Source organism: Muntiacus reevesi, chromosome 10, assembly GCF_963930625.1.
Source record: "Muntiacus reevesi chromosome 10, mMunRee1.1, whole genome shotgun sequence".
Classification (NCBI taxonomy): Eukaryota; Metazoa; Chordata; class Mammalia; order Artiodactyla; family Cervidae; genus Muntiacus; species Muntiacus reevesi.
In genome coordinates this window covers 48,648,102-48,666,601 of record NC_089258.1, presented here as the reverse complement: position 1 = coordinate 48,666,601, position 18,500 = coordinate 48,648,102, and the positions used below count along the sequence as shown (strand labels likewise).

Here is an 18,500-nt window from a genome sequence, read left to right as displayed (position 1 = left end):
ATATCAGAGCAAGGCACACGTCTTTCAAGAGATGTTTTAAAAGACAGGGAAACAAATTAGGAATACAATGTCTCAACGTTTGACCAATGACTATCTTTCTGACGCTTGCTCTTTTCTAGCTTGAGAATTACATCCAGGACAACATGAAGAAAGAAATGGTGGAGATACAACAGAATGCGGTGCAGAACCAGACTGCTGTGATGATAGAAATAGGGACCAACTTGCTAAATCAAACTGCAGAGCAGACCCGGAAGTTAACCGATGTTGAAGCCCAAGTAAGTAGGGAAATGGGGAACACAGAGTGGCCCAGACTGACAAATAACTAGCACAAAATCTTTACCTAATGACACGAGGGAGAAGCAGAGAAAGCTCCAGAAAAGCAGAAAGAAGGATGACTCGATAAGAAGTTAAGGATTTGTGTCTAGATAGAAATTACAATCAGGAAATGTATGTTTTTAATGCTGACATAAATTACATGTATTCTGCTGAGGACATTCAGACCAGTCTCACATTACTCACACCCGCCACAAGGTAAGTGTCCACCGCCCTGCCGATGTGCTCTGGGCCCCAGATGGGCTCTTCGGTTCTGAGCCCTGAACGTTCTGTGTGCTTGAGACATGAAGAGCACCGAGGCAGAGTGCTAGAGACTTGGTTCTTAACCCTAACTCTCAAGTTAAGATGCTACCTAAGCTCACAGAACTGCCAAAACAGTTTATGTGGTGTGAGTTTATGCAATTCGTGGTGTGAGCTTCTGCAATCCGTGGTGTGAGCTTACAGAGAAAGCGGCAAAGGGAAGAGCAAGGAGCGCAGCTGAGGCACAAAGAGGGTTTGACTTTCAGCCCAAAGACCTGAGCTCCACGGCTGACCCGATGACGCATCGGAGCGAGGCTCCACCTTTCCGCAGGCCTCTGAGGCGGTGACTCTGAACAGGAGAGCTGGCCAGGTCTCTGTGAGCTTTAAGGTTCTATGAGCTATCAGTTAATGGTAGGAAAGAAGAATATGAACTATGAAAATATTAGAAGAATAACAGCAAAACAAGAGAATGAAGTTCGTCTGGAGCCATGCTGGATGGCCCGCCACCTGTGACCCAGTATAAAGAGTCCAGGTGGGGAAACAGTGCTGTTGGGGGATCTATGGAGAAGCTCCAAGTTCAAGATTCACCACTGATAAGATGGCCTGCTGGGTTCTAATCCTGACTTCTTTATAGGCTTATGAGGAGTATCTTCCTACCAGAAGTTGTAAGTAATGCTCAAAAAAAAAAAGAAGTAGATTTAAACGAAAATGGTTCCCATGACATATTATTCCTGTATAATCTTATGATTCATGTGCTACTTAAGCTAAAGGACCAAGACATGTCCCGCATCAGCCAGGAGGGGATAAAGGATAAGAGAAATCAGGTAAATTAAATGTAACAAGTAAGACACAAACATCAAAAAATAAATGTATACACATACCCGTGGTCAACTATTAAAATAGATTAGTAATATTTGAGTCACATGGCCACCTTCGGAGAATACAACTGATGAGCAATCAAGCCCTTCAGAAAATAGTACTGGGGTTTCCCTGGAGGCGCAGTGGGTAAGACTCTGCCTGCCAATGCGGGGGATGAATTCAATTCCCGGTCAGGGGAGGTAAGACTCCGCAGGCCCGCAGCCTGCGCTCCACCCGCAACAAGAAGAGCCACAGCAGTAAGACGTCCACACACTGCGACAAGGAGCCCGCTCGGCTCAACCAGAGACAGCCACGCACAGCCATGAAGACCTGACGTACCACACTGCTCATGTTTCAGAGAAGACTAAGAAAGAAGTATAAGATACGAAGCAATAACGGAAACCTTGGCCGTCCTCTATAAGTTAGACTCACTAGCATTTAATGAAATTTTGTTGGGTCGCATGATTTTTTTAAAAATCTATTGCAAAACTAGGTGGAAAACAGGAAAATAGGAAGATGCTGGAAAGAAAATGGCCTCTAATATCCGACTAAACACAATAAGATGGCTGAGCCTAATCAAAGACATCAAGGAACCAAATTATGTATCAACTTACTCAGGTATCTGGTGGGCAGTTACTGTGTGAAGCTGGTTAAATTCAAACAGGGAAGGTTTGGATTAGAAGATTCTTCCAGCCTGTCAGCATGAGAGACTATTAAACCAGACTGTGAGGGATGGCTGGAGGCCTGAGATCTTAAGACATAACAGATAACCACATGACCTGGGAAATTTATTAGAGTCACCTACAGCTGGCGGCCTTTGGGAAAGTGATGGGAAAAACATCGCATTGGTCCTGGATTGGTCAGGACCCATTGGTCGCCCCTCCCCTGCTGAACTCACTGAGCTCCCTTAGGAGCAAAATTAAAGACGAGTTTCCAGTCCCTTCTCTCAACAACCAACGCACAATGTTGGGGCCCACAGAAGATGTAGGCCTCATCTATATTCCGGGTGTTAGCATCCAATCCCACCCTGAGGCTGGCCGGGGTCTTTACTCATGCACAGAAGAGTGGTCATGGCAGGAAGGCATCCAGCTTTGAAGACCAGGCTGCCCCTAAGCCCGTGTGACAGGGCCATGCCTAGGCGTTCATGAATGACAAAGACCCCGAGCAAACAATGCTTCTTTCAAGGACCCTCATTCCGGCCAACAATTCTGCCTGACACTTAACACATGACGTCACATCCTGAGTAACCATGACACAGAGGACGTGAGTCACCGCACTCTTCCTGCTAAAATGCAGCCAAAGGCGAAAGAATTCATTCTTGAAGTTGTCGGAACACAATGGAACAGCGATACTGCACGTGGTGTGTGTCAGAAAGGCCCGCAGAGCAAGAGCCAGCTCCTGCTTCATACTGATGCTCCCGCTTCCTGATGGGCTGACATGACTTTTAAAATAGGAAAGAGAAACATGGAGAAAGGAAAGTGGGGGAGACTAAACAAGTGAACACAAATAAGGAAATGCTAGGCTACGAGCGAGCTGTCTCTGTCAGAATGGAAGCCAGTGGTTCTAAACTCTGTCCACTGACACAGAGATGTGGAGGCAGCAGAGGAAATGCCTCTTCTCACTTTATCAGCCATCTCTGACATCAAATATGACCATTTTATGCTCCTGATTATCCCACTGTGTGAAACAACAAAACACGGCAGAACAAGAAAATGAACATTATATTATTTGACACAAACACCACTGTCCAGAACTATTAAATCCTTTCCAAAACAACATGGCAAAAAAAAAAAATTTTAGCACACTTTGAAGTATTCCAGCAAAACAAACGTTTTCTGAAAATGAAAAATATGACAAAATAAGATACTTGGGTATATAAATAACATTTTACTTATTTTTTCCTATAATTTAGATGATTTTGTATCTAATTTAAAAAATACTAAGTAGGAATTTTATTTTGTTATATTTAGGTATTAAATCAGACAACAAGACTTGAACTTCAGCTTCTAGAACACTCCCTTTCTACAAACAAATTGGAAAAACAGATTTTGGATCAGACCAGTGAAATAACCAAACTGCAAGATAAGAACAGGTAATAAAAATACAAAGAGACGTATAATCCAGAATCATACACTTTCTAGATATGAAAGCCTATTTTAAGTGACTATTAACTATAAAAAAGCATGGCTTTCGAAATGCCGCATTTCGTACTGTACAGTGCAAGGATCACAAGCTGACGGGAACGTAGGGACAGGGCTTGGAGAAAAACACCAAAATGGCATCACCTTCTAAAACAGTCCTTGACTTTGTTTTTTTAACCCTCTGGGCCCCTTAAAGATCCTCTTACATGAATCCTCCAAATTTTACCTCAGGATTTTACATTAATCCACGGAAAACTACTACTGAGGCATTTTGATATTAACAAGTTCTTTGCCTCTGAGAACTTAGTTTATTTCGATGCAAAATGGCCTACAGCAGAAAAACTACACCTTATTATAAACCAATGCACATTCCAAGATGCAATGTTTATTTTTAAAGCATATGCTAAAGTAAAAACAAAAGTTAATATTAAATACAGCTATGTTAATATATAAATAAAATGTTAAAAGCTCTCAAAAAATTGATACAAAACCCAAGATTACAGTGACCAGAGGGAACTGTTTTCATAGGCTTGCTCAGGTGGGGACGTAGGAGGGTGATTCTGTTCACGTTCGGGGTGTGTGCATTTCCTCGTTTCTAAACAGGACATGTATCTACAACATGTAACAACACACTTACACAATGAAGTAATTCTTCATTCATAGCCAAAAATGATGGCACACTTACTGTCTTATGATCACTGTTTCCTTTAATTGAGAACTAAACTGAAACAATTCTGTTCCTTGGGTAACAGATTGAATTCATTATTGACTGAGAGTTTTGAAAAGCAAGTCGATTTTTTTTTTTAACTTTTAATTGGGGGAAAATTGTTTTACAGCGTTGTATTGGTTTCTGCCATCACTCAGTTCAGTTCAGCTCAGTCACTCAGTCGTGTCAGACTCTTTGCGACCCCATGAATCGCAGCACGCCAGACCTCCCTGTCCATCACCAACTCCCGGAGTTTACTCAAACCCATGCCCATCGAGTCGGTGATGCCATCCAGCCATCTCATCCTCTATTGTCCCCTTCTCCTCCTGCCCCCAATCCCTCCCAGCATCAGGGTCTTTTCCAATGAGTCAGCTTTTCACATCAGGTGGCCAAAGTATTGGAGTTTCAGCTTCAGCATCAGTCCTTCCAATGAACACCCAGGACTGATCTACTTTAGGATGGACTGGCTGGATCTCCTTGCAGTCCAAGGGACTCTTGGTTTCTGCCATACAAGGCCACAAATCAGCCATAATTATACATGGACCACCTCCCTCCCCTCCCACCAGCCCGCCCTGCTCGGCCATCACAGGGCAGCAGGCTGGGCTCCCTGTGTGAGGGTGACAGTAGCTTCTCAGCAGCCATCCAGCTCCCATGTGACACTGTGTGCATACGTCAGAGCTGCTTTCTCCGTCCGTCCACTCTCCCCTTCCCCACTGTGCCCGTGCGTCCACTCTCTATCTGAGTCTCTGCTCCTTCACTGCAAATAGGTTCATTGATACCATTGTTTCTAGATATTCCATAAATAAGCATTAATACACGATACTTTTCTCTTTCTGACTTACTTTGCTCTGTGAAGCCTGGGGTCACCCACCTCACTACAACTGACTCAAATTCTGTTCTTTTTGTGGCTGAGTAATATTTCATTGTATATATGTACCACATCTTTATCCATTCATCTGTACCAAGTAGATTTTTATTCTAAATATTTTAATGTTTCACATTTATCTCTTACGAAAAGTAATATAAAAGTCTGAGGCCAATAATTGAGATATATTAACAGTCTCTTGTTTCATGTTGTTAAAATGGCCTTATTTAGTGTTCCCTTGAGTGGGTTGCAGTAATGCTGGGACACCCTGGTGCTGGACATTGTTCCCGCCTTAATTTCTGAGTTAGTATGCTATGATGCTAAAATGATCACTTACATTTGTCAGTTATGTTACCCAGACGATAACTTTATAAATAGTTGTCAAACGGTACTGCCTTTTGTCTAGAAAAGCATGCATCTAATTCTCAATTCAGATACACTGCTTAATATTTTCACTTATCACAATATGCAATTTTTTTTCAGCCTAAATTGCTGTGAAATGCAGCCTGAACTGCTGTGAAATGCAATCAACAACTTTCACTACATTTGTTAATCATCCATAATTTGACAAAATTCTTTCCTATGTTAAAGCTTTACAATGTATAAAATAGTGACTCCAACCACACAGGAAGCTGCTGTGTTTTCTGATAATTCTTGCTTAAATGATCCTTCACATTCCTCCCTCCCCCCTTAATCCTACACAGTTTTCCCCGGTTAACTGACATTTGACCAGTAGTGTGCTTTTCCAATAATTTCAACCCATTTTTATATGAGTTATTTTTACCATCTGAGTCACCAGGGAAGCCCCTATTTATGAGTTATTTTCAAACATCACAACATTTTCTCCATAAAACCACTCTGCTGAACAAACATCTCTAACAAACTAAAATCCTATGTCACTTGCAACAGCAGAGCCCCACACTTGAATTGCAAATATCTAACTCAGACTGGTGGCACAGTGGTAAAGAATCCACCTGCAATGCAGGAGATGCAAGAGACTCCGGTTCAATTCCTGAGTTGGGAAGATCCCCTGGAGAAAGAAATGGAAATCCACTTCAGTATTCTTGTCTGGGAAATTCCATGGACAGAGGAGCCTGGCAGGCTGCTGTCCATGGGCTTGCAAAGAGTCAGACATGACTAAACGACTGAACACACACACCTAACGCAGACGGGAGCCACAGGACTGTTTCTGAGTGACCTGCCATAGTGAGGATACTGAAAGATGCAGCTTTTATCAGCGGACTTGCAGAAACCATACATAACGAATCTATACCTGCAGAAGAATAACCTTTTCAGCAGCTGCAGGAATCATGTTCTCTTTTGACACAATATGAAATGAAATGGCAATAATATGTTTCTTTTCATTAACAACTTTAAATAAATAAAAGGAAAGTCGTGTTGATTTTATATCATTCAGTGAGTTTGGCATGCTGTTTTCAGATACCTTAAAACTTGAGGTTAGCCTAAGATGTGGACTAGCCTAAGATTTCATCTGCAGATTTCATCATTACAAAAATACACGAATGTATTGCACATTTGACAAACCATATTTTAAATTATCTTCAGTAGTTCTCTCAAAGCATGATTGCTTTCTTCATGGAACATGAAGTACTTAATTTTTTTCCAGTGACGTCAAAGTACTTAATAGCATCAACATTTTCCTGAAAATAACGATGAGCTGAAGTTGAAAATTACTATACTTTTTTCATCTTATCATTTCTTTCCTTCTAAAAATAAATGATTTAGGGGCTACTTGCACAGTTGAATTAAATTACAATTACCATTGTATGATTCAGTTGTTACTGAAAAGCACTGTCATTTATACTGTCCCCTTCTGAAGCGAGGCAATAAAAACACATAAAAGAAACATGATTCAGCCTTGATATTTCTGCCAACAGGGAAATTTCTCCACATTTCTCAACAGACCATGAATTATGTTCATATAAAGTTACACAGTACCAATGTCCAACTTCTATGGTGATGATCGAGCAGATCATCCCGTATCAGGAATCCACGTGAGATGCTAACGAGCAGAGTGTCAGTGACACAGGCGTCCCCACGGCACCACCCTTCCCCCGCCCACCATCTGCCCACACTGACCATGGCATTTGCCGCACTGTGCAAAGTTCTTGTTATGAATTAACTCTCATGTCTTATCCCCCTTATTTAATTTCCTTTTATTAGGGAAAAAAAGCATAATACAACTCACTAAATTGACTGCAGAAGCCAGTAATGGGGCCAGATGTGCATTTTGCAGGCCACGGCTCTGAGATCTGATCTCTGAGACTCTTGTAAGCTTTAAACACAGAGATACATGGTCCTGCTCACAGCCAGTCTGATCTGGGATGGCCTGATGCTGGGCTTCACTCTTCAGTACATGCTTGTATGTAATTTTAAGATTCAGTCTTTAGGCCAGGATGTGACTGATCTCTGGATTATACTGGCAGAGATTTGGGAGAAAGAAAAAAATTGACAATTGGACCATGATAAATTTAAGAGCTGCAACTGAATTTACTAATAATTAGTATTAATATTGATTGTTAATGCTTATAGGTAAGACCTGGAACGGGTAGTCAGGCCCTTAGCTTAGTTAGCTTAGTAATGTTGTTTCCAAGGTTAAAGGTTCAGAAAATGTTACCGCCCCCCAAAAAGGAATAACAGACTCACAGATTATTTGAACTAGAAGGGGTCTCCGAGATCATCATCTAATCTAAGGCCTTCATTTTAGGTAGAGATTCATGACTGCAGGTGGACTTTCCCACAGATAGAGTAACACCAGGGGGGCCACGTGCAGAGGTGACATTCTCAGCCCAGAGCTCTGATCCCCAGGAGTTCCCAACACCAAGGGCACCTTCTCATTGCCCTCAATGAGAAAAACCATGATCTTTACAGGCAGTGCAGGTGGAAACTACTAGTCATGAACCTTACGTTTTCACCAGGGCACTTTCTCCTCATGCCCATGTCATATCTGTGTCCTCTGTCTAACCTCAGCAAGCTTGAGAGCCTCCTTATGGCTCTGGCAACATCTGGTTACTTTATAACTCCTGTAACATCTTACCAGAGGGCCCTGCAGAAGCAGAAATTCCATAAATATAAATGACTGTATAAGGATTATGAAACTGATTAGATGTTTACCAAGCTCATGGCTTTGATGATTATCAGAAAACCCGTCACTAACTAACAATTATCCCCCTTTACAAGTTTCCTGGAGAAGAAAGTTCTAGATATGGAAGACAAGCACATAGTTCAACTTCGGTCAATCAAGGAAGAGAAAGACCAGCTCCAGGTGTTAGTGTCCAAGCAAAATTCCATCATTGAAGAACTAGAGAAACAACTGGTGACGGCTACAGTGAATAATTCAGTTCTCCAAAAGCAGCAACATGATCTGATGGAGACAGTTAATAATTTACTGACTCTGATGTCAACATCAAACCGTAAGTAAAGTTTACAGATAAATTTTTCCTCCGTTTTGTCATTAGTTGGTGAAACTTTGAAAATTCATAGTAAAAAACAAAAAACCTTTATTTTCCAAGAAAGGCACTATTTCTCTTACATATTTCATGTGAATACTGTATAGGGTCTCAATATGGAACCAATTAAAAAGAAGGAGAGAGAGAGGGGAAGGTGAATATATATTTATACTAATTAACTAATATGAGGCAAACCACCTCAAACAACCTTTTGTTCCTGGGCTCGGAGAGCCTTCTTTTAGTTAGTTCCATTGCTAACAAAGGTGTATAGGGCTGGCCAAGTTACTAAACCACGTGATTAGTTGCTCAGTCGTGTCTGACTCCTTGCGACTCCATGGACTGCAGCCCACCAGACACCTCTGTCCATGGAGATTCTCCAGGCAAAAATATTGGAGTGGGTTGCCATTTCCTTCTCCATTACTAAAGCAGAATGGACCTTTTTTTATTGTTTAAGAGAGAAAATACTAGGCCCATAGGGTTGTTGTGAAGATTAAATGAGACAATGCTTGCATAAGACCGGTATCCAAGAAACGCCAGGGTCCTGCTCTCACCACACCCGTAACTGCATCTCTTCTTCCTTATTCCTGTTCTACCTTTCAACTTCCGTATAAGAGGGAAGCAGGGATACATCTTCCGTCATTAACTAGAGAGATGATACCCAACCTGTGTGGTATTTTAAGGTTGTTTTTCCTCAAACACTGGGCCTAGCGCTTACTAGAGCCCTTCCAACCGCTTTCTTTCAACACAGATGCACTTTACATGTGATTCATGTAGATATTTCTTCATTTCCATAAGAAGTATGTTCTCACATTTCCCTTGAGTCATATGGCTATCCCCTCGTCAGTAACAGAGACGTTTAAACAAGTTTCTACTTAAACCAGGAAACAGAGAAACAAGTACGGCCTGTGCTATGTGGCAGGTCTGCAGTACACGCCTTTCAACGAGAGTCGCACTCCTTTGTACTTTAGAAAAATTCTGCATTTTTTCACATATGTAGAAAAGGAAAAGACAGTCATCTGAGGCCTGGCGGGACCCAGACAGTGTGAGGTGCTGGCTTTGATGAACCAAAGTAGAGGAAAACCACACAGCTCAGATCCTGGCAGAAGCAGGGAGCAGGGAGACAGGGCCGCAGGACAAGCTTGGTTTGCCCGCGCCTCGGCCGGCAGGTGGACGGAGCCCCCGCCCGAGCGGCCTGCCCACCCCAGCTGGTCCAGAGCCTGGGGCGCTGGTCAGTCTCTTGAAGGAAGATAAACACATACCTGCAAGAACAGACGCACACAAACACTTTTGTTTTTTTTTTTAATGTGGAAAAAAGAAAAGGATTGGGAAGTCTATTGAGAGTGAAACAAAAAACTTGAAAGAATTTCATAGTCCTAGATGTTTTACACTTATAAGGAAGAATTTCAAAGACACAAATAAATAAATTTTAGGTTCCCTTTTAACACATGGAGGGCTACAGTCCATGGGATTGCAGAGAGTCAGACATGACTGAGTCACTAACACTTTCACTATACTTTAAGAAAAGCTACTAAGAGATGGTTGCTAAAAATCCAAAGAATACTGAAGTGTCTTCACCCAATGGTCTGAGGAAATATTAATATATAAATAGCTGGCCTCAGATACACAAGAACAAGACAATCCACACCACAGCCTAACTGGCGAACTGGCTGTGGGTGCAGCCACTGCAGAGCCAACACTATTTTTAGGTATGTTCTTCTTTATTCTTCTGTAATCACTTTATCTGATTCTACTCAAGATGAAAGATTTTTTCACAAGTAATAGTTTACAAAGGGTGATTGCAAAATACTGCATTACATACTTTGTATTGCAAAGTACTTGTAGTACAGTTGATGGGAAGAAAAAGGAAGTATGGATTATTGGTAATGATCTTTGAGAATTAACACCAAACATGCTGAAAGAGGAACTTTTTCAGAAAGGCTTAAGAAACTAGCATCTCACTATAACAATTCAAATGTGATAAAATTACAAATAAGTGCATCTCAAAATAATCAGCTTTTATCTTTTCACAAACTCCTTTTAAAAGTTTTCCTATTTTTGAAAAACAGCCTCATACTCCTTGCTTGCCAAGGATGAACAAACTGTCTTCAGAGACTGCGGGGAGGCATTCAAGTCAGGTTTGACCACCAGCGGCATCTACACATTGACGTTCCCTAACTCCACGGAGGCGATCAAGGTAAGGCTCTGGCCTCTCGTTTTCAGCCCCATGGCTTGAAGCAGGTAGTTTCATAAGCAGAACAGCTGCATACATAGTTCTCACACCATGCCAGCAGCATGCAGAGCAAAGCAAGAAACACTGACCACGAGTAACTTGGAGCCCCACCGCTGAGCACACAGCACTGACGATGCTTATGAACGATGCAGGAATGGCTGTCTCATCCTGTGCACCTGCCTCCTGCAGAAGGTCATCTGCTTGTGTTCCCCGTGCATTTGGCTTGGTCACGCATCCTGTCAGTTGTTTGTCTTGAAGTGTCAGACTCTCTGTGAGTTGTAAAGAAAATGTTTTCCAAAATCCGAGAGTTTGAATAACCATAGTTTATCCATTGGTCCTTATTTCAGTAACAATGGTTGGTATTTCATTCAAAAAAAAAAAAAAGAAAAGCTCATTCAGTTTGCAACTAAAAGTCACGGTTTCTCTCTTTGAGACAGTCACAGGCACTTTGATGTGCATAAGGGATTAATACCCACTTCCATTTCATCAAACGGAATAGAGAAAACACACGTGCAGCAGTAGAGGTTTAATAAAATTAATCCTTTTTACTGCTTCGTCAGGGACATCCTGAAGTGACACTGGCTTTTCTCCTCCAGCTGCAAGTGTGTGACTGAGGAACACGGTGATGGTGTGCGTTGCTAGTTCATTCCAGGGTGCTGGCAGTTTCATCTGCTAGTCCTTCTGTACCATCTGTGCAAACGCCATCACAGCCCTGAAGGCTGTGGACTTGCTGCTGAGGGGCTTAGGGCTGTTCTCATCCCGTCTGATGGGCTTTTCTTTCCAAGTACGTCCATAAGTGAACCAAGAACCAGAACTTACCATGAGGAGAAGCTGGTGTAGAGCTTAACTAGGTGTTCTTCGTTATGCTGGATTTCTCAGGAATGTGGCTCCCGAATTTGCTGCAGGAGATGTTAAGCTTCAGATGGGGGGTGGTGAGGGGCTGGGAGGGGGGAGTCACTTCCCCAGGGAATATTTCAATATGGCTTCGATAAGGTAAAACAACCTTACACGAGAATCAGTGTGAAGCACTATATAATTGTGAGACGACTGTATTTGTTAAATGCCTATAAATATGTTTACAACTAACTGTAAAAGCAGCTACAAATTGAATGAACGGAAATACTTACGGAAAAGGCACTCAACGCTGCATCAAAATGAAAATGTTAGAGGTTCCTGAAAGTATTAGCCTTTTGAACTCAGGATTATCCTCAGTATTTAACATGGTGATAAAGAAAAACACTTTATAAAAAACACAAACATTAAGATTATAAAGACATGGAATTTGAAACAGTAACATATGCTTGACTATGAATTTAAAAGATAAACAGTCAATTTATCTTGAATAATACTTTTCAAAGAAATCTAATTCATTCATGGTGTTTTAAGTCAACCTTGAAAGCCAGTTAATGTCCTAGCACCCTAGAAGCAGTGCATTAGGGGGAGAAAAAAAAACACAAACCCAGTCTGTTGCCAATGAAAAAGTAATGTGCAGACTCTGCACCAAGCCTTTCAGTCCCCTCTGCTCACTGGGTTTCAGGCCAGCTTCTTATACACTACTGTCTGTTACCAGATGTTGGCCTGCCCTTGGTCTGGAGACAGGGGGATGGCGGGACAGGAGTGACAGGAGGAAGGGGATGGAGAATGAAGTGGAATGACCCCGAAACAGACCCAGAGGGGCCACCGCCGCCCTAGTGTGGTGCAGTGCTTCCTGCCTTAGTATGTGTCTCTGCCCCAGTGGCTCTACCAGCCCAACAGCCTCAGTGCTGGAAGAGGATGATATATGGCTCTGGGGTGATGGAGTCTCAGGCCATGGCTGGAAACGTTAGGATTTACACGCCCTTTTACACACATGCGGTAAAAACAACTCACTGAACAGCAGGGAACAACAATCTATGAAACCCCCATTTTTTCATCTCTAAGATATACGGTCCAGATTAAGTTACCTCTGGACTCCCCTCCAGACTTCAGACTCCATGATTCACAACCTGAGAAAGTCGACAAACCTGGGCTTAAACTCTGACTCTGCTGGTGTGTGCCTCTTGGCAAGTCACAGCCCGGCCTGCAGCCTCTGCTCCCTCATCTGTGATGCGCCACAGGCTCCCCTGTCTCACACAGCAGCTTCGGGGTGACGCTGGAGGTGAGCACGGAAGACGGGGCTCGGTGCCCGCCATCCAGTCGATGTACGGGAAGCGTGACTGTTCTGGCTGCCCCCAAGAGCCACGAGGGGCTTCCCTGGTGGCTCAGTAGAATCTGCCTGCAATGCAGGAGACTCAGGTTCGACCCCTGGGTCAGGAAGATCCCCCTGGAGAAGGAAATGGCCACCCACTCCAGTACTCTTGCCTGGGAAGTCCCATGGACAGAGGAGCCTTGTGGGCTAGAGTCCATGGGGTCGCAAAAGAGTTGGACACCCCTTAGCAATTAAATAGCAATAACAAAGGGCCATGAGACAACCTCTCTGTGCCTAAATATTTCAACGAGATTTTCAAAGAAATTCATTAGGTTTTTGTACAAGATAGACATTGCACAATGGCATTTATCAGAAGCATTGCTGTTTTTGCTAGTTCAGAGACACAATGGTTTCCTCCCCTAAATTTCACAGGATACCTGACTCCTAACGTTTTTCCGTTTGCTGTTTAATCACTTGTTCACCATGGCCTCAGAGTTGAAGCATGACATTTAAATCGAGTGTTATGTGCTCAAAGACATCAAACTTGAGAGCAAGACACCAGGCCCCTGGCCCGTGCTGAGGTGTGCAGACCAGGAGCCTGGCTGCCCTCAGGCCTGCTGTGACTGGAGCAGGGCGGGCGGAGGCGCTATCTGCGGACCTCTGCTTCTCTGACCTGCCCGGCCGTTTTCATCAGTACCCCCGGCTACGTGGGGGGCCCCACTGGGGCACGGCCCTCCTCTGGAAGCAGCGTGAGCCGACTAGCCACAATGCTTCGGTTTTTATAAATGCTGTGTGTTTTTTTTTTCCCTCAAGCTGGACAAATATTAAAAAATGTTCTCATGAGCCTATCATTGTCCCTAATGGCGTTAGAGGATAGTACGGCTCAGGCCCCAGCCCTTGGTCTTGATTTCCGTAACAAGATGGAATCATTCTCTGATTTAAATATCAGTAACTCATCAGAGCGATCTTGACATTGAAGAAGTAGTCATGGAATGAGGACAGGCTCAGTGAGAACAGCGTGCAGGCCCCCCACATACCTTTTAGGGTAGGAGAGTCCACAGGTGTGCACGTGACTGCTCAGACCAATGGAGCTTATTCAGCTAATTTACTAGAAGGATTTTTTAAAAGACATGTTGACAGAAGTCAGCAGTACTGACCATCTCATGGACCAAGTGAGAGGCGGTGTTATTCATGAACTGGCTTCAGCGTGGAGCTGGGTGGAGGGACTTCTGGCCTATTAACAAAACAACCAAGCTTCTCAGTGTTTGGAAGCATGTGTGTCAGTCACTCAGTCGTGTCCCACTCTGGCACCGTAGCCATTCCCTTCTCCAGGGGATCTTCCTGACCCAGGGGTCAAAGCCGGGTCTCCTGCACTGCAGGTGGATTCTTCACTGTCTAAGCCACCAGGGAAGCCCATTTGGGAAGCATGACAGAGTAGAAAACACATCACAGAATCAGGAATTAAAGAGACCTTATTCAAATCCTATATGCCAACACTTAATAGCTGAACGACTCTGATCAATTTAACCTGACTTTACCAAATCTTTTCTCCTTTCAAAAATGTAGAATTAAGAGTATCACAGCAAAGTTGCTGTAAGATCACAGATAATACATACAAAGAACCCAGCCTGGGGCTTGGAATGGAGTGATGCAGAGCAACGATAATGATGATTAATAATAATAATGTCAGTTCAGAGAGATAAGGGGTTATCTTAAGCAGATCGATTTCATATGACTGATTAATTTAAATGGGAAAAGTATTTCATTCTTGATAAAAACAATTTTCTTTCATGGAACACATGTTCTCAAACGTGAGGATCACCAGGAAGGTGATACAGGCTGAGTGACGGTCCTGGGGAGAGTCTAGAAATGTGGCAGAGACGGGGGACCGGAGAACTGGTGCTGGGTTCCAGCTGCTGCTCTTGGTTTGGCTCAGAACAGGCTGGCAGACAAGTGCGCACAGTGAAGGGGCAGGCCTGGGTGCACTCTGGGGGCGCCGTTAGCCCTCAGTCCCTAGGATTTCAGCTCAAGAAGCAGTACGGTTCACATTTAAACTTACTCTGCCAAAACCACCTCCAAAATTATCCCCAAAGACTGTGGAGGACAACAAAGAAAGAATACTTCCAATTGGTTTTGAACCTTAACTTTCATATTTACTACCTTGGAAGGCGTAGGGAAATTTATCTTAACTTTTTGGAAAACTTCGTTCTACTGTAATCTCATTATTTAAAACTATTTGTGTAATCTTATTTTCAGGAGTTTTTAATTTCATAATAAAATTCCAGCTGAGCTGAAATTAAGCGTGGATGCTCTTAGATCAAGAAAGAATCCCATGTCCTGAACAAAGTTTAAACCCACCAAGCCCATTTAAAAGCAGAAATCAAGAGTTGGGAAGAGAAACACCAGGGACCGTGAGCAAGGTAGAGAGAAGCGTGAGGTCAGGGTCTGTGGGGCGGAACCGCCAGGCCCCGCTCGGTTCACACACAAAGCTCCATATCCTCATTCTGAGGGGCCAACCAGGGAACCTGATTTTGATCCTACACGTGGAGGAAGCCTAACAGCTCCACGGCATCACAGCAGTCTTAGAAGTTTTGCGATCCAAGAGTCTCCCTTTTACACAACTCTCTGGAGAGTTGATAGGGACTGGCAACCATCGTAAAGATTTTCAGGGATGTGGACACGAAGCAATGGATTTCTGCAAGCTGAAGATGAGAGATTTGGGGCCAATCAGCCAACATGTCCTGTTCCCAACAAATCTCTAAGGAACACAGATCTCTGGGTCAGCTATCGGGGTGGGTCTTTAGCCTAGAACAGATGACAAGGTCCTATTTTCATCGACGCGTCGTGTTATGTTACTGTTTACTTTTCATCATCATTTTAAATTCATGGTTTTCAATTTCCTTAAAATCCTTTGCCTCTTGGAAGACCACAGAGATTTACCCCAGAGAACCCCATCGGCTCTGGCCGTATTCTAAGTATCTCTGTTCATCTCGTTTCTGTTATGTAAGATGAAGACCCAAGTCCGGACATTTCCCAGGCAGTAACTGTGTGTTCCCGTTGCAGGCTTACTGTGAGATGGAAACGGGTGGAGGCGGGTGGACAGTTATTCAGCGACGTGAAGATGGCAGTGTTGATTTTCAGAGGACTTGGAAAGAATATAAAGTGGTATGAATATTCTTTAAACCATCTGAAAATAATTTTCCTTGTGAAAACTAACTTTGAGAATGTGCAGGACTTCCACCACAACCCTAAAACTAACCAATGACTTTTCACCATTTTTTTTGTTTTGAAACCAAAAGGATCTTTCTAACTAGTGCTTCTGTCACCATGTTAAAGAATGGTCCTGTCTATGTAACATAAACTATACATCAAAACAAAGGCATGTGAATGCTGGTGGGCTCAGCATTTCTAGGGGGAAGACTACTTCACAGCATTTCACACCTCTACAAACTAAGCTGTTTATGACGATGCTTCTTTCTTAAGATTTTTTGATGTGGACCATTTTTAACAAGTCTTTATTGAATTTGTTACAATACTGATTCTCTTCTTATGTTTTGGTTTTTGGCCACCAGGCATGTAGGATCTGAGCTCCCCAACCAGGGACTGAACCCAGACCCCTTGCACTGGAAAGTGAAGTCTCACACACTGGACCAGCAGGGAGGTCCCTATGATAATGTTTCTACTGGTGGTTCTCCAAGTCGTTCTAATTATTCCAATACTAATCTCCTTCTGGTAACAGCTTAGCTTCTTAAAACTGATTTTTTAAAAACCTTATGAGGAAGGTCCCAAAGTTTCACAGCACAGGAAGGAATCTCTGCTGAATATTTGAGGCTTGTTCCATGTTAAGCTGATGGACTACTGATTTCAGATATGTGAAGAAAAAAAATAAGTGAAGTAAGCAAACTTTTCAACTTGAATTTCAGGGATTCGGGAACCCTTCGGGTGAACACTGGCTGGGAAATGAGTTTGTTTCGCAAGTGACTGGTCAGAAACGCTACGTGCTGAAAATACACCTAAGAGACTGGGAAGGGAATGAGGCTTACTCACTGTACGACCACTTCTATCTCTCGAATGAAGAGCTCAACTACAGGTGAGGAAATTACATGTCACCGAAATGAGCTAAAAGATCTGCTGGAAGTCAGAACCCCACTGTATTAACCAGAATCTAAGTGACTCACAGGAAAAAATAGGGAAAAAGCAGCTTGTTTCTCAGAGTTCTTTGATGTCTTTAGGCAAGTGTCTCTACTTTTAATATTCTAATTCTAACGATACAAGGGGAGCTTTATGAGACAGAACTGTGCCTGTTGTGTCTGCGGTGTATCCTCAGAGCACAGATGAACCCTGTCTGGCAGGTAATTATTTGCAGAAGAAATGAATGTTGGGTCCTTACTATAAAGTACCATGCCAATAACACAGCAGATGTATGTGTGTGTGAGTCACTCAGTCACGTCCAGTTCTTTGTGACTCCATGGACTGTAGCCCACCAGGCTCCTCTGTCCATGGGATTCCCCAGGCCAGGATACCGGAGTGAGTAGCCATTCCCTTCTCCAGATCTTCCCAATGCAGGAACTGAACTCGGGTCTCCTGCATTTGGCAGGCAGATTCTTTACCATCTGGGCCACAGGGAAGCCTAGCAGACGTATGAGTAGGCTGTTTCCCTCCAGAAGGTTTTAAAAGTTAAATCTATTTTTGAGAAGTTCAACCACATTCGGTTGCTGCGTTCCATCCCAAACTCAGGATGAACTCCAAGCTCAAGAGAGGCATGACTAGCTGGGTGGTTGGGCAGCTGGGTCCTCTGCCCTGGGCTGCAGGAAGACGGGCCGGTTCGCAGCACGGCCTCAGTATCTGTGTCCTCCCACCTACTTGGCGGACCTAATCTCGAATGTTCCAAGAAAAGCACGGGCAGTTCTGAGTGGGAATTGGCTCTTTGGCGCTAGAATGGCCCGAGAGAGGAGACAGAGCAAAGGGGCCCCGCGCCCTGCTATGCGAGGCCAGGGCAGGGGCAGGGGTCTGGGCAGCTCGCCATCACGTGGGGGCTCAGGACACCTGTGGCCAGCGGGGCCCAGGGGCCCAGTGTGCCTGCGGGTGACCTGGGAACCGGTCTGAGAAGACACAACACAATGGGGCAGGTGCCAGCACACCGAGGGGGTCCAGAGGGCGCAGCTGGGGGAGAGTGGAGGGGAAGGCGCGGTTCCGGGGGCTGCAGGGCACACGTGAAACACCTACTCTGAAGTCAGACATAAGAGAACCTCCACAGCAGTGTCACGGGAGACAGAGGTCAGCTGGCCTGCAGTCCTGGCTGAATTCCACAGATGCCCAATTCAGACCCGCTGCTCAATGAAAATTCCAAGACCTTAGTAGTTTGGGGAAAAAAAAACAAAAACCTGTGATTTTTTAAAGTCCTTGAGCTGGCTTCTCAGGGAGGCCGCACTGGACAGCTCGAAAGAAAATGGGCTGAAAGCCAGCCTGCTAACAGCTACCTGAGAAGTG

General features: G+C 43.8%; 2 protein-coding genes across 4 annotated transcripts in view; one reads left to right on the top strand and one right to left on the bottom strand.

Annotated features, from left to right (window-relative positions):
• The window catches only part of MCPH1 (microcephalin 1), a 219,970-nt gene that overhangs the window by 101,146 nt on the left and 100,324 nt on the right, over window positions 1-18,500 (bottom strand). The gene's annotated exons all lie outside the window — the stretch shown is intronic.
• ANGPT2 (angiopoietin 2) overlaps window positions 1-18,500 on the top strand; it is a 57,610-nt gene that overhangs the window by 31,296 nt on the left and 7,814 nt on the right. Inside the window, exons 2-7 of the mRNA XM_065901539.1 lie at window positions 120-275; window positions 3,402-3,523; window positions 8,345-8,577; window positions 10,680-10,807; window positions 16,074-16,175; window positions 16,934-17,100. Coding sequence (XP_065757611.1) covers window positions 120-275; window positions 3,402-3,523; window positions 8,345-8,577; window positions 10,680-10,807; window positions 16,074-16,175; window positions 16,934-17,100 — 908 coding nt within the window. The remainder of the gene's footprint in view (window positions 1-119; window positions 276-3,401; window positions 3,524-8,344; window positions 8,578-10,679; window positions 10,808-16,073; window positions 16,176-16,933; window positions 17,101-18,500) is intronic.